This window comes from Bufo bufo, chromosome 4, assembly GCF_905171765.1.
Source record: "Bufo bufo chromosome 4, aBufBuf1.1, whole genome shotgun sequence".
Taxonomy (NCBI): domain Eukaryota; kingdom Metazoa; phylum Chordata; class Amphibia; order Anura; family Bufonidae; genus Bufo; species Bufo bufo.
This window is the reverse complement of record NC_053392.1, coordinates 477515606-477531821: the sequence shown is the minus strand read 5'-3', so window position 1 is coordinate 477531821 and position 16216 is coordinate 477515606. Positions and strand designations below refer to the sequence as shown.

Sequence of the window (16216 nt, the reverse complement as noted above, 5' to 3'; positions counted from 1 at the left end):
TGCATCATGGGGAGGAACTTAAAGGGAAGCAATCAGTCCAACTGCATGACAGCTGAGATAGACTAACGAGATGAGGAACTTAACCAAAACAAAGAAACTCAAGGAGGAGGATCTGGAAAGCTCCTGTCAGAGCTTCTCAACTGTCTGGTTGTGACACATGCTTGGGGAGCGTTATCACTGTTGGGGGAACTGTAGGGGGCAGTATTACTAATGGGGACATTCTTGAGGAGCAATATTACTGTTGGGGCACTGTAGGGGGCAGTATTACTAATGAAGGCATTCTAGAAGGGAATTACTGTTGGTGGGACTATGAGGAGCACTATTACTATTGGGGCACTAATTTTCTTCAGGATAGTATTTGGGGGTATTGGGGAGCACATCGAGCAGCAGGATAACACTGTGGGAACTCCAGGTTGGGGGATGGTGATAGAAATTTGAGGAAGCTAAGATGTCTGTGTGTCACACTCTGCAAAGATGAGGCGCGGCTGAAAGAAGATAATGACAGAGAAGATCTACATCAGAGGAGACGTCACTTGGGAGGCAATGGATGTGACAGGTATGTGTTGGGGAAGTACATGAAAGTGTGGGGAGAGGGTCGATTTAGAGAACTGGGCCATATTCATTGGAGCTTGGGCCCCAGATCTTTTGAGACCCTAGCAACGCCACTGCCCATAATGAAAGAGTACAAAATGTATTGGAGTCTAAAAGAGTGCTTCTTTAATTTCAGCTCAGTTTTAAACTGTAAAAAAAAATTAAATGAGGTCATCTTAGCTAAGACAAACATTTATTTGACATAAACACGCTGAGTAATGATCAAATTTATCTTCACTTAAGTGCTACTTCTATCTTGAGGAATTTCTAGAACTTGCAATACTTGTCATAGTTCAGTAACTTTCCCAGTTTAGTTTCTGCAAGATATTTTTCAAACATTGCATCCACCTCTTTGCTCTGATCTTCAGTAAAATAATTCTTCCAGTCTCCAATCTCTCCTATTTAGATAGATAAAGAAAGGTGCACAGTGTCATCTTCCATATGACAGCAAGCAAAGCTACTAGTGAATTTACATACACAATAGTATACAATATAGCAAGAGTAAAAAATGAACAGTCATAAAAAGGCAACTTGTATTATGATGACTCGTATCCAGATCAAGTGTGAGCAGCTTGACGATGTACAAAGGTCTGTGGTTTATGAAACCAACTGTAAAGAAATTCCTGAAGTCATAAATTTGTGGATAACTCTTTAAAGCACATAAGAAATGCTTTAATGGCCTCAAATATAAAGCTGCACTTTAATCCTTCTTCAGGTAAATCAGCGGAATGATGAGTTTTGGTCATAGATTAGTCATTAAGAGGGTTGACCAGCCACTATTCCTAGCAGGGGATTGTGTAAAAAAAAAAAAAAAAAATCACTCACATTTTGAAAGTTCCACCCTTCCAGCGCTGCAGCTTACAATTTCTGCTCCATTGAAAGTGATGACATTCTGTCCTCCTTCGCATGATCGCTCCAGCCAATCACTGGCTGCATCTTCATTTAACCATAAATGGATTCAGGTCCATATAAGGGTTCTCTAGACTTTTATGGGTGCTATATTAGAGCTCCATGAAATTCTAAGACTCTGTTGAGCTGTTTTAGTGTTATATGCGTGAGCGTGAGTGTGTGCTCTAACATATTGTTTGTCATCTACTATACCATGACATAAATGTCATACTCTATATACTGTATTTATTAGTGATTCAGGCCTGTGATATTTTACACATAACTAGTGTGTAACTGTCTGTATTTTTCTTACTTTTTAAAAACCTTTTAACTTTTCATATAATGAAATTATCATTTTATCTTTTTTCCCATTTTGTGTTTCTTACTTACCTTTTCTGAAGAAGGAGTCACCTAGCTTTCCATGAGTATTTTCAGATTTGTCTTTCATAGAGTTAAAAGAAGTACGGCTTGCTACCAAATGAATTTGTTCCTCATTCAATGAAAGGTGAAAGAAGTCAGATATTTTTTTCAGTGCTGTCGGAAGGTCCTTAATTTATAAAAATAAAATAAAATGATTACATCATATTGCATGTCAGTTCAGCAAATGATATTGGTAGTAAAAAATACCGTATGGCTTATATTGTCTGTTTATCTGTATGTAATGCTATTCAAAGATTTAACAAAATATTCAGTATTAAAGGTTGCCCTTAAAAATACATGCTTTAAAACCAGAGATGAGCGAATCGAAGCTGACAAAGTGGAATTTGTTCCGAAATGCAGGACAAATTTGATTCGCAATGAGTGCGAATTTCCTCGGTAACGAATCACATTTTTCCTAAAATGGCGGCTACACGTGTGAGGACTGAGGACATGGGACAAGGAACTCTGGAAAGGTGGAATCACCCAGATTGACATGCATGCATGCAGCCAATCAGTAGCCAGCCAGCATTGTGATGTCACAGCCCTATAAATACGGCAGCCATTTTAGAATCTGCCATTTTCCAGCGTTCTGAGTGCAGGGACAGACGTGAGAAGGCGCTAGGGACAGCAATTGGAAAACTTGATTGTGCGAAAAATAAAGAAAAAACTATTTAGAAGTGCAGGGTAAGGATAGGGAGGAATCATCTCACAGCATCTTAGTTCAGGGAGAGATGCCAGAAGGCGCTAGGGACAGTGATAGGAAAGCCATTTGCAAATGCAGGGAAAGATTATTTGGGGATACAAATTATACAGCTCTGTCATTCCAGCTATTTGTTCTTGGGGTTCAAGTGCTATGTTGAAAAGCTTTTAGTGGCTTATATCTGTGGGAAAATATATACGCACTTCACTGCTTCCATTTTTTCTGGTGAAAGCGTATAGGGGCATATTTCAGTAAAAAAAAGACAAATATATATGCACTGCACTATTGCAGTTATTTCTGGTTAAAGCTTATAGGGGCATATTTCAGTAAAAAAAGAAAAATATATATATATATACTCAGTTCACTTTTTATATTTTTTGCTGGTGAAAGTGTATAGGGGCATATTTCAGTAAAAAAAATACAAATATATATGCACTGCACTGTTGCAGTTATTTTTGGTGAAAGCATATAGGGGCGTATTTCAGTACTACAAGAAAAATATATACGCAGTTCACTGTTTAAGTTTTTTCTATTGAAAGCATATAGGGGCATATTTCATTAAAAAAAGAATAATCTCTACGCACTTCACTGCTTAATTATTTCATGCTGAAAGTGTATAGGGGTGTATTTAATTACAAAAAGAATAATCTATACGCACTTCACTGCTTAATTTTTTCCTGCTGAAAGCGTATAGGGGCATTTTTCTGTAACAAAAAGAAAAATCTATACGGACTTCACTGCTTAATTTTTTCCTGGTGAAAGCGTATAGGGGCGTATTTTATTAACAAGAAAAATCTATACGCACTTCACTGCTTAATTTTTTCCCGATGTAAGTGTATAGGGGTGTATTTCTGTAACAAAAAGAAAAATCTATACATACTTCACTGCTTAATTTTTTGCTGGTGAAAGCGTATAGGGGCGTAAATCATTAACAACAAGAAAAATCTATATGCACTTCACTGCTTAATTTTTTCCCGGTGAAAGCGTATAGGGGCGTATTTCTGTAACAAAAAGAAAAATCTATACACACTTTACTGCATATTTTTTTTCCCAGTGAAAGCGTGTAGTGGCCTATTTCATTATAGAAAGAAAAAATATGCTCACTTCACTGGTGCACTTATTTATGGCAAAAGTATTTAGTGGCCTATTTCTGTACAGAAAGACAAAAATATACACACTTTACTGGTGCAGTTATTTGAGGCAAAAGCGTTTAGTGGCCTACGTATGTCAGTACAGAAAGAAAAATATATATGCATTTCACTGGTGCATTTATTTCTGCTAAAAGCATTTACTGGCCTATTTCAGTACAAAAAGAAATATATATTCTCAGTTCACTTCTGCATTTTTATGTGGTGAAAGCATTCAGTGTCCTATTTCAGTACAAAAAGGAAAAAAATGTACACACATCACTGTTGGATTTATTAGTGGTGAAAGAGTTTAAGTGGCCTCTTTCAATACAAAATGAAAAAATATATATGCATTTCACTTCCGCAGTTGTTATTATTTTAGTACAAAAACAAAATATATTCAGCGTTCACTGTTGCAGTTATATGTGGTAAAATCTTTATTGACATATTGAGGTCGAAAAACAAAATGTATTCAGTGTTCAGTGCTGCAGTTATATGTGTTAAAATCTTTATTGCCGTATTTTGGTCGAAAAACAAAATTTATTCAGCGTTCAGCGCTGCAGTTATATGTGGTAAAATCTTTTTGATGTATTTTAGTCGAAAAACAAAATTTATTCAGCGTTCAGCGCCGCAGTTATATGTGCTAAAATCTTTATTGACATATTTCGGTGGAAAAACAAATTTGATTCAGCGTTCATCGCTGCAGTAATATGTGCTAAAGCCTTTAGTGACGTATTTCGGTAGAAAAACTAAATATATTTAGCGTTCACTGTTGCAGGTACATGTGGCAAAACCTTTAGTGACGTATTTCGGTGCAAAAACTAATTTTATTCTGTGTTCATCGCTGCAGTAATATGTAGCAAAAAAAATTGTGACGTATTTCGGTGGAAAAATTCATTTTATTCAGCATTCAGCGCTGCAGTAATATGTTGTAGAAATTGTGCCATATTTCGGTGGAAAAACAAATTTTATTCTGCGTTCAGCGCTGCAGTAATATGTGGTAACATTTTTGGGACGTATTTCGGTGGAAAAGTTAATTTTATTCAGCATTCAGCGCTGCATTAATATGTGGTAAAAGAAATTGTGCCGTATTTCGGTGGAAAAATAAATTTTATTCTGCGTTCAGCGCTGCAGTAATATGTGGTAAAACATTTTGTGATGTATTTCGGTGGAAAAACTAAATTTTTTCTGCATTCAGTGTTCAACGCTCATGTTTCCCTCCCTTACTTTCTGTTAACGAATGCAGAAATGGAGTAAAGAGATTCTGTCACCATATTTAACAGAATTAACCGCATATATTGTTAAATAAGTCTCTTAGACCTGATGAGGCTGGTGTACTAGATATTAACTGAGAGAGGGGTGAGAGAGCTCCTGAGTCTGATGTACTCATCAGGTTAAACCAACTGAATGGCAATTATTGGTAATAAATTGAATGTTCCCGATAATTGTTGTATAATGAGTTGGAGGTAATAGCTGCATTCACATGCAGCAATGATCTCCTCTGTATGGGGATGGGTGATTGCTACTGTGATCCCTTGTCTACATGAAGATTAATTATTTCTGTTCAGCAGACCCCTGCTCAGAAACAATGATTTTAATGTCCACATCAACAGTCATTTCACTTGATGAATGGGCATTTGTCAGGTGATTAGTGATACATTTACATTATTGTTATCGGGAATGAGCATTCGTATGAGCGGTCTTTCTAAAACAAAACTGGCCCGATAACCTGCCTATATAAAAGTGTGTAAACAGAGATCTGCAAATTCATTGAAAGTCCTTTCATGAAAGATTTGGTCGGAAGATTCCATTCGGGTATAAATACAGATGTGTCATAGCTACCGCTCCCTTATGTCGCAATTCGTTACTGACTAAACGCGATTTTATCTCCTCCAGTCTATCAATATACACCGATGTCAGTAGATGACGGTGTTGAGTTAAAGTTAATATCGCTATCCGGCTCCTGATACAGCCCGTAGTCATCCCGACACTATACATTCCGAATCCACAAATTAGCGAGACGCTGGAGAATGTAAATTAGTTTGTGGAAACATCTTTTGTTTCCCTGCACGTCTGTACCAAAGAGTTAGGAAAGCACTCAGCCCTCTGAGAATTCAATGACAAAATCGGCTCTGCTACATCTGTCCAGGTCTGTGTCTATACCATACTGGCACACTCCAAACCAAGTATGATATTAATAAGCGCAACACAAGTGTAAAAAATAACAAAGAATACAATTTTATACTGTATACCTAAATATAAAAGACATTGTATAGATCGCATGCAATTGTAACAAACCCTCAACTGTGAGAAGTATTTAGTCACTCTGAAAACCCCTAGAGACTGAATACTTCCTCATATTATATTACAAGCAATATTATTATTAGATATCATTATCATATTATTTCTAGCCAATGAAATAGTAACAGAGGACAGTGGGGCGTTCTCACAAAAACCTTTGTTCAATTCTATTTAATTAATATCAAAAGCTGGCCACGCACAGATAGACTGCTGGGTTGATCGAATATAGTAAAATACCCATATCCCTGCCAGACTCAATTTTGGCACAGTACGATAATGCAATATATCTATCCTCACTAACTATTGACATCAACCTGTCTGCCACAGAAATATAAATATAACACCTGAATAGGTTTCTATAATTACTGAATAAGGGGACAGGATCCCTTGGTTGCCGTTGGTAATTACTAGCAGCTACTAGTTCAGTAGATATAAAACCCTGCTGCACACTGACAATTTTAAACATATTTTATTCTATTACACTTATGTTTTAAGAATGATAAAATAGGGGGCGGAGCTAACGCAGTTCTGAGATGGCCGCTTGATTTTGAGCTCCGTGCTACAGACCGTTCACAGCACTAGCAATCTTATGCTTTACACCTGAAAATGGTCAAAATAGGAAACCCTAAAGCAGGGGAACACCCGAGCAACAACAAAAGCCATGCTTCGGGAGGCAACATGGACAGATTCATTAGAAAAGCGGCTGCCTCGTTCGTCGCTCGTGACTCCAAGATGGCGCCGGTCCAGCAACAGAAAGCCGGCCAGCAAGACAAGTCGGATGATGACAGTGACACTGAGGAGCCGCAAGGTAGGGGGACCCTTCCGATCACCAGAAACTATTTGAAGAATACTTTGAATAAGGCCCTGGAGCCCTTGCTTAGCGAATTCGCCGCCCTGCGCCAGGATATGAGACAAGTGGGCGACCGAATTGAAGCGCTCGAAAACAACCAGGCCCAGATACTGGACCATCAGAGGGCTACCTCAAGTTCATTCCGAAAGTGCGGCACCTACCTGAATGAAATTCAAAATGCCTTAGAAGATCAGGAAAATAGGGGCCGCCGGAATAACCTGCGTATAAGAGGGATTCCTGAGTCTGTTTTGCCTGGAGACATTCCAGCTGCGATTATCTCCCTCTGCTCCTCGCTTCTTGGTCCAGACTTCGCCCTGGAGATTAAGATTGAGAGGGCACACAGGGCTTTGCGGCCCAAGCCTAAATTGGAGGAGCCCCCAAGAGATATAATATGTAAATTCCTGAACTTCCAGGTCAAATCAGCGGTTCAAGATGCTGCTAGAAGCAGACCTGACATCTTGTTTGAAGGCGCTCAAGTGTCAATATATCAAGACTTAGCCCCCTCTACCTTGAGAAAGCGCAAATCTCTCAAACCACTAACAGAATGGCTGCGGGCCAACAGGATCCTCTACAAATGTAATTTTCCTTTTGGACTTTCCTTCTCACAAGGAGGCCGCCGCTTCAATATTACTTCCCATGCCGATTTGGATGCTGTCTACGATTACCTACAAATCTCTCCCTTGCCGATAGAAAACTGGGAACTGTTCCAAGACCTCTTCGCCTTACCTGAAGTTCCATCGTTTTCAGCCTTCACCTTACAGCACACTCCCAAGGCTCATAAAGCGGGGAAGAGGAATCGACAACTGACACCTAAGAGACTAGCTCAAGATTAATAATCTCGAACTTTCAGTTCCAATCAACGTACCGGGAGATGTTCCTTTTTAGGACTTTATTGGATCTATCCAGATAATTTGCTTCTTTTACATAGGTGGTCTTTCGTTATTGTTTGTTTAGACCAGCTCCATTCTGCTAGTAGATCCATGATATAGCCGGATTGAAGTCATGTTTAAGCTATGCCTTACTAGATATTGCTTCTGTCTTACATGCTCCACCGGCCTTTTCTCCCCTTTACGTCCTCATTTCAGTCTCTAAATGGGCAAGTTGCAACACTGAGAGGCATTGATAATTTGCAAAAGAGTTTGCTTCTCACCGAGCAAGCACTCTTTGGGGTAGATGAGGGGGAGGGTGACAGAGAGGAGGCTGAGGAAAGTGAGGTAGCTAGCTGGGTAAAAGTTAGAAAGCGGGGTAGAGGGAAGAGTGCCAGGGAGGCTAGCCCTGATCTGACACACCCCAACAAGTTTGCACGTTTGGCAGATGAGGGGGATGTCAGTCCGGGGACGGCACTGCTGCAGCCAGACACTTCCTCTGCCAGTCAGGGGAATGTCAGCTCCAGTAAGCAGGGAACCAGGAGAGCAGGGCAGGCCAGACAGGTGCTGGTAGTGGGAGACTCCATTATTAGGGGAACAGATAGGGAAATCTGTCACAAAGACCGTGATCGCCGAACAGTGTGCTGTCTTCCTGGCGCTAGAGTTCGACACATCGCGGATCGGGTTGACAGATTACTGGGAGGGGCTGGAGACGATCCAGCGGTCATGGTCCATATCGGAACCAATGACAAAGTTAGAGGTAGGTGGAGAGTCCTTAAAAATGATTTCAGGGATTTAGGTCAAAAGCTGAGGGCAAGGACCTCAAAGGTAGTATTTTCCGAAATACTGCCTGTACCACGAGCCACACAAGAAAGGCAATGGGAGATTAGGGAGATTAACAAGTGGCTCAAGAACTGGTGTAGGAAGGAGGGGTTTGGGTTCCTGGAGAACTGGGCCGATTTTTCTATCGGCAACAGGCTCTATCGTAGGGACGGGCTGCACCTCAATGGGGAAGGGGCAGCTGTGCTGGGGAGAAAGATGGCTAGAAGGTTGGAGGAGTGTTTAAACTAGGGACTGGGGGGGAGGGTAATTACGTTATAGGAGGGGAAGATAGTGCAGATAGAGACCGGGGGCAAGGTAATAGGAATGGGGGAGAAATGGAAGGAGGGACTAGAACAGTTCAGAAGGAAAGGTGTAGGGTAAAAAATATACATAAACCTCTCAAATGTATGTATACTAATGCCAGAAGCCTGACTAATAAAACTGGTGAACTGGAATTAGTGATGTGTGAGGAGGACTATGACATAGTGGGAATAACTGAGACATGGCTGGATGATAGCTATGACTGGGCAGTTAATGTACAAGGTTACAGTCTGTTTAGAAAGGATCGTCAAAACCGGAGAGGGGGAGGGGTCTGCCTTTATATAAAGTCCTGTCTAAAGCCCACAGTCCGAGAAGATATAAGTGAGGGACATGAACATGTGGAGTCACTATGGGTAGAGATACATGGAGCTAAAAACAACAATAAATTACTAATAGGAGTTTACTATAAACCACCTAATATACCAGAGTCCACAGAAAATCTACTACTAAACGAGATAGACGAGGCGGGAAATCATAATGAGGTGGTTATTATGGGGGACTTCAACTACCCAGATATAGACTGGGAAACTGAAACTTGTATATCTCATAAGGGAAACAGGTTCGTGGCAATAACCAAAGACAATTACCTCTCCCAACTGGTTCAGGACCCGACTAGAGGGACGGCCATACTGGACTTAGTATTAACCAATAGACCTGACAGAACAACAGATGTGCAGGTCGGGGGACACCTGGGAAATAGTGACCATAAAGTAATAACCTTCCAATTATCATTCAAAAGAGCGTTTCTACAGGGAGGAACAAAAATACCAAACTTCAAAAAAGCTAAATTTAGCCAATTAAGAGAGGCCATAGGCCAAACTAACTGGGACAAAGTCCTCACAAATACAGACACAAAATGGGATATCTTTAAAAACATCCTAAAAACTCATTGTGAGAGGTACATACCGTATGGTAATAAAAGGTTAAGGAACAAAAAGAAACCAATGTGGATAAACAGAACTGTAAAGAAAGTAATAAATGACAAAAAGAAAGCATATAAAACACTAAAACAGGAGGGTTGCACGGAAGCACTGAAAAACTATAAGGAAAAAAATAGAACATGTAAAAAACAAATAAAAGCGGTCAAACTAGAGACCGAGAGATTAATTGCCAAAGAGAGTAAAACTAACCCTAAAATGTTAAAAAGTATAAATCTGCAGGTGTTGGCCCTTTAAAGAGTAATGAGGGGGGAGTCGCAGAGAGCGACGAGGAGAAAGCAAAGCTGTTAAATATTTTTTTCTCCAATGTATTCACTGAGGAAAATAAATTGTCAGATGACATGCAGAATGCAAAAATAAATTCCCCATTAAAAGTGTCCTGTCTGACCCAGGAAGAAGTACATCAGCGACTTAAAAAGATTAAAATAGACAAATCGCCAGGACCGGATGGCATACACCCCCGTATCCTAAGGGAATTAAGTAATGTCATAGCCAGACCCTTATTTCTGATATTTGCAGACTCTATTCTGACAGGGAATGTCCCACAGGATTGGCGCGTGGCATATGTGGTGCCAATATTCAAAAAGGGGCCAAAAACAGAGCCTGGAAACTATAGGCCGGTAAGTTTAACATCTGTTGTGGGTAAACTGTTTGAAGGTTTTCTGAGAGATGCTATATTAGAGCATCTCAACGGAAATAAGCAAATAACGCCATATCAGCATGGCTTCGTGAGGGATCGGTCATGTCAAACTAATTTAATCAGTTTCTATGAGGAGGTAAGTTCTAGACTTGACAGCGGCGAATCAATGGATATCGTATATCTGGACTTCTCCAAAGCATTTGACACTGTACCGCATAAAAGGTTAGTATATAAAATGAGAATGCTCGGACTGGGAGAAAACATCTGTATGTGGGTAAGTAACTGGCTGAGTGATAGAAAACAGAGGGTGGTTATTAACGGTACACACTCAGATTGGGTCACTGTCACTAGCGGAGTACCTCAGGGGTCAGTATTGGGCCCTATTCTCTTCAATATATTTATTAATGATCTTGTAGAAGGCTTGCATAGTAAAGTATCAATTTTCGCAGATGACACTAAACTGTGTAAAGTAATTTACACTGATGAGGACAGTATACTACTACAGAGGGATCTGGATAGATTGGAGGCTTGGGCAGATAAGTGGCAGATGAGGTTTAACACTGATAAATGTAAGGTTATGCACATGGGAAGGAAAAATGCAAGTCACCCGTACATACTAAATGCTAAAACACTCGGTAACACTGACATGGAAAAGGATCTAGGAATTTTAATAAACAGCAAACTAAGCAGCAAAAACCAGTGTCAGGCAGCTGCTGCCAAGGCCAACAAGATAATGGGTTGCATCAAAAGGGGCATAGATTCCCGTGATATGAACATAGTCCTACCACTTTACAAATCGCTAGTCAGACCACACATGGAGTACTGTGTACAGTTCTGGGCTCCTGTAAACAAGGCAGACATAGCAGAGCTAGAGAGGGTTCAGAGGAGGGCAACTAAAGTAATAACTGGAATGGGGCAACTACAGTACCCTGAAAGATTATCAAAATTAGGGTTATTCACTTTAGAAAAAAGACGACTGAGGGGAGATCTAATTAATATGTATAAATATATCAGGGGTCAGTACAGAGATCTATCCCATCAGCTATTTATCCCCAGGACTGTGACTGTGACGAGGGGACATCCTCTGCGTCTGGAGGAAAGAAGGTTTGTACACAAACATAGAAGAGGATTCTTTACGGTAAGAGCAGTGAGACTATGGAACTCTCTGCCTGAGGAGGTGGTGATGGTGAGTACAATAAAGGAATTCAAGAGGGGCCTGGACGTATTTCTGGAGCTTAATAATATTACAGGCTATAGCTACTAGAGAGGGGTCGTTGATCCAGGGAGTTATTCTGATTGCATGATTGGAGTCGGGAAGGAATTTTTTATTCCCCTAAAGTGGAGAAAATTGGCTTCTACCTCACAGGGTTTTTTGCCTTCCTCTGGATCAACTTGCAGGATAACAGGCCGAACTGGATGGACAAATGTCTTTTTTCGGCCTTATGTACTATGTTACTATGTTACTATGTTACTATGTTACCTTTTTATGTCACCCATGGCTCCTTAGTCCTTGGGCTTTCCTAAAGCAGCTCAACTTGGCTCTGGCCTTTTCCCCTTTCTAGGTCCTGATAATTACCTGTCTAAATGTATGCCTCTTTCCAGGTTGCAATTATATGTGCTGAACGTCATGTACAATGGTCTTCGACCAACTTTCCCCCGTGCTTTACACCAGTGGGTCAGCTCCCACATCAAGTTATTTTCTGGTTATTTGTTTTGTTCTCATTGTTTTCCCTGTCCCTTTGTTCAATTCTAAGTACCTGACACGGTCATCCCTGATTTCTTTGAAGAACATGCAGGTTGCTGGGGATCCGGCTTCTCCTTCGGACGGGGTGGAGCTATCTCAAATCGTGAGTGTTCTTTCCTGGTGGATCAGCACACTTTACACTCCTTCGCTCATTTTAACCCTTGACTATTCCTGATATTCATATAGCCTCTTATAATGTGAAGGGCTTTAACTCACCCTCTAAGAGAAGCCAGATATTCTCCATATTACGTAAAGGGGGTGCGGGTGTGCTGCTCCTCCAGGAGACACATTTCAGGTTTAACCATTACCCTAATATGGAATTTTCTCACTACCCTCTTTGGTTCCACTGTGGGGGGGGGGGGCTCTGCCTCGTCCGGAGGGGTAAGTATTGGATTTAAGAGAAAAGTCCATTTCAAACCCACTACTCATCTTCAAGATCCAGAGGGAAGATTTATCATGGTTAAAGGTCATATTGGTCCTCAAATGTACACCTTTATAAACTTGTATGTTCTTAATACCAATCAGGCTAAATGGCTCTCATCCATTGCCCAAACAATTACCTCTTTTATGGAAGGTATAGTTGTCTTGGGAGGTGATCTCAATATAGCCTTCGACCCCCAGATAGACTCCTCCTCACATAAAACTTCCCACTCAAGGCGCTCTTTAAAACTCATCAAAAACATTTTTTGGGACCTCCATCTAGTGGATGTCTGGCGCACTCTATATCCCAATACCCTAGACTATACATTTTATTCACATGTCCATTGTTCATACCATCGTATAGACTACTTCTTCATCTCCAAAGAACACCTCCAATTATGCCCAAAGGCCAATATTGGGTCTATTCATTTATCAGACCATGCACCTATCTACCTTATGGTATCCTCCCCAGTACGAAAAACCTAAAGTTTTAACTGGAGACTGAACGAGTCCATTCTCGGCAATCCCTTTTCCACTAAAAAAAATAGCTACACTATTGGATGAATACTTCAGCCTAAATTCCCTACCCGAACTGTCGCCCCGAGTTGTATGGGACGCTCACAAACCCTTTATCAGGGGTGAGTTCATCAGCATAGGTTCCCATTTGAAAAAACTTAGAGAGGGTAACATTAACAGTCTCCTCTCCAAGATAAACAAGCTGGAAGCGGTCCATAAAAAATCTCTGTCTGAAACCCAACTCCAAGAACTTTCTAGAGTCTAGAGCCGAATTAAAAGCCTTACTTACAAATTTTTTGCGCACGGAGACAAAGCTACCAAATTTCTAATAAACAGAATAAAAGCCAGAAGGGCAGAAAACTACATACACCAACTTTGCTCTCCAAAAGGTGACCAAGTTTTCGCTTAATTTAAAATAGCCGCTCAATTCAGGGACTTTTATGAAACCCTATATAATCTCCCTTCCTCCCTTTCTCCAACAGCTCACTCCTCATTAGTAGACACGTTCTTAGAATCCACATCCTGCCCGACTCTGTCTACAGCTCAAAAACAATCTCTGGAGGCCCCATTTACCATTGACGAGTTATCCACAGCCTTAGCTCAAATGCCCCAGGGGAAAAGTCCGGGCCCAGAACGTCTCCCCTCTTCGTATTACAAAATTTTCAAGAAACAACTTCTGCCACACTTACTCACTGTATGCAATCAAACCCTGCAAAGTGTCCCTCTTTCCAGAGACATGACGACTGCCCATATAGCTTTAATTCCCAAGGAGGGGAAGGACTCTAAGCTGTGCGCTAATTATAGGCCTATCTCTCTCCTAAATATTGATCTTAAGCTTTTAGCGAAACTTTTGGCTAACCGCTTGGCAGTCCTTCTTCCTCTTTTGGTGCATATGGATCAGGTGGGCTTTGTACGCAACAGGGAGGGTAGAGACAACACTGCCAGAGTCATTAATGCACTTTGCTATGCCAGACACACCTCCTCTCCTCTGGTACTCCTCAGCACTGACGCCTAGAAAGCGTTTGATCGCATAAATTGGAATTACTTAAGTCACGTTTTAGAATTTTTCGGCCTGCCTGATCCATATATTAAAGCTGTATTTGCCATGTACGATCAGGCTACGGCCCGCGTCATGGTCAATGGTGACCTTTCCTCTCCCTTTCAAATTCACAATGGAACCAGGCAGGGATGCCCCCTGTCTCCCCTCTTATTCATCCTAGTAATGGAACCCCTCCTATCAAAACTTCGGGCAGACACTGAGATTAAAGGAGTATTCTTAGGGGGCCGGAGCCATAAACGAGCTGCTTTTACGGATGATGTCATGTTCATGATATCTAACCCTAAAGTTTCCCTTCCTTTAATTCAGGAGCATTTAAAGAATTACAGTGCTGTTTCTGACTTTAAGATTAACGAGAGTAAATCTATTATAATTAGCGCTGGTCTATCCCCACAACTTAAACTCTCCTTAATGGAAAATTCCGCATTTAATTGGTCCTCCCCAACCATTACTTATTTAGGAGTAAAAATTAGTCCAAACATTTCTGATCTCTATTCACTCAACTTTATCCCATTAAAATCTTCCCTATTTGCTGCACTGGACAAACGTAACAAATCAGCCCCGACCCACTCTTGGTTTGGCAGGAAAAATCTCCTTTCTTCTCTTATCATCCCCCGTCTTACCTACCTCCAACAAGTCCTCCCAATTCCCATCCCAAAATCTTATTATGCTTCTCTAAAACAAAGATTTAGTACATTCATATGGAATGGTAAGAAGGCTAGACTCTCTTATTCCTTCCTGTCTCGCTCACGCTTGGCAGGCGGGATTGGTCTCCCAGACCCTGAACTCTATGGGAAGGCCATACTAATGTCTAGAGTCATTGATTGGCTGAGGAACTCGAGTAGCAAACCCTGGGTAGCTTTAGAGCAAAGCATCATTGGAATGCCAACTCGTGCTCTATGCCTAGGCTATCATACCCCTCCCTCTATCAACCTTCAACCCTATCCAATAATCAAAGCTACTATAGACACTTGGAAGTGGTGGAACTGCTCCCATTGTTCAGTTCCCTTTCCTTCCCCTCTCATCACAATTAGTGATATCCTGGGCGCCGCTTCTTCTGGAACTCGTAACAATTCCTCTAAATTAATTAGATCCTCTCCCATGCTAATCTCCCAATTTTTAGAGCCCCAAGGCTTATCGCCTTTGATTGACTCCATTAAAACCTTTCTAAACCCACAGCCCTGTGACCTCACCCTCATTCCACTTATTAAATCCTTCATTCATAAAAACAATTCAAATGGTGACCGCCTACGACCCCTTACCTGGTTTGAAGCTTTAATAGCGAATCCTACCTCTAACAAGTGCTGGAGATGCCAAGAGGACATAGGCACCTTCCTTCACATCTGGTGGTCGTGCCCCTCTATCAACAAATGGTGGAAAGAGATATTCCAGATATGCAATCTAATTTGTTCCTCAGCTGTGGTTATTTCCCCATATGGGGCCTTGCTTTCCTTTTTTAATAATAATGCCACACCTTTCCCCTCTTTTCTCTTCAAACAACTTTTGCTTGCGGCTCCTCTTATGATTCCCAAATTTTGGTTACAAACTAACATACCCTCGATAGAGCAATGGAAGCTTAAGGTCGACCAAATTTACAGTTTTGAGGAACTAGCCTCCTGGGAATCACGAACACACCCGACTTTTTTAAAAAGGTGGGCTCCCTGGACAAAATATAGGTTTCTTTAATACCAAGTTAATCAGCCCCACTTCCCTTCTCCTTTCTCCCCAAGGTTGGGTTGGAAGGGCGAATCAAACTGTCTTGTGTTTTTCATGATCACTCCATGTGGATTAGAGCTAGTGAATAGATTCATAGATCCGAGGTCTACACTCTAGTTCGCTCTTTCAACTGGGTCAATAGTGTTTTGCCTTGTAGAGTCCCGATTGTTCCTCGCTAGTTTTGTCATGTACAATTTGTATACTGTGATCTTCATTTGATGGACTGTAGTAGCCCTTTTTCCTAATCCTGCATTTACTAAGTGCATATGCCTTCTTATGTGTCTGGTACCGACCTACAC

At 41.0% G+C, this 16216-nt stretch overlaps 1 protein-coding gene across 1 annotated transcript in view; it reads right to left on the bottom strand.

The window, feature by feature from the left end:
• Positions 1–723: 723 nt before the first annotated feature.
• The window catches only part of LOC120998717 (sulfotransferase 6B1-like), a 168331-nt gene continuing 152838 nt past the window's right edge, over positions 724–16216 (bottom strand). The window contains exons 6-7 of the mRNA XM_040429508.1: positions 1870–2026; positions 724–989 (exon numbers count right to left, since the gene is read on the bottom strand). Coding sequence (XP_040285442.1) covers positions 859–989; positions 1870–2026 — 288 coding nt within the window. The 3' untranslated portion in view covers positions 724–858. The remainder of the gene's footprint in view (positions 990–1869; positions 2027–16216) is intronic.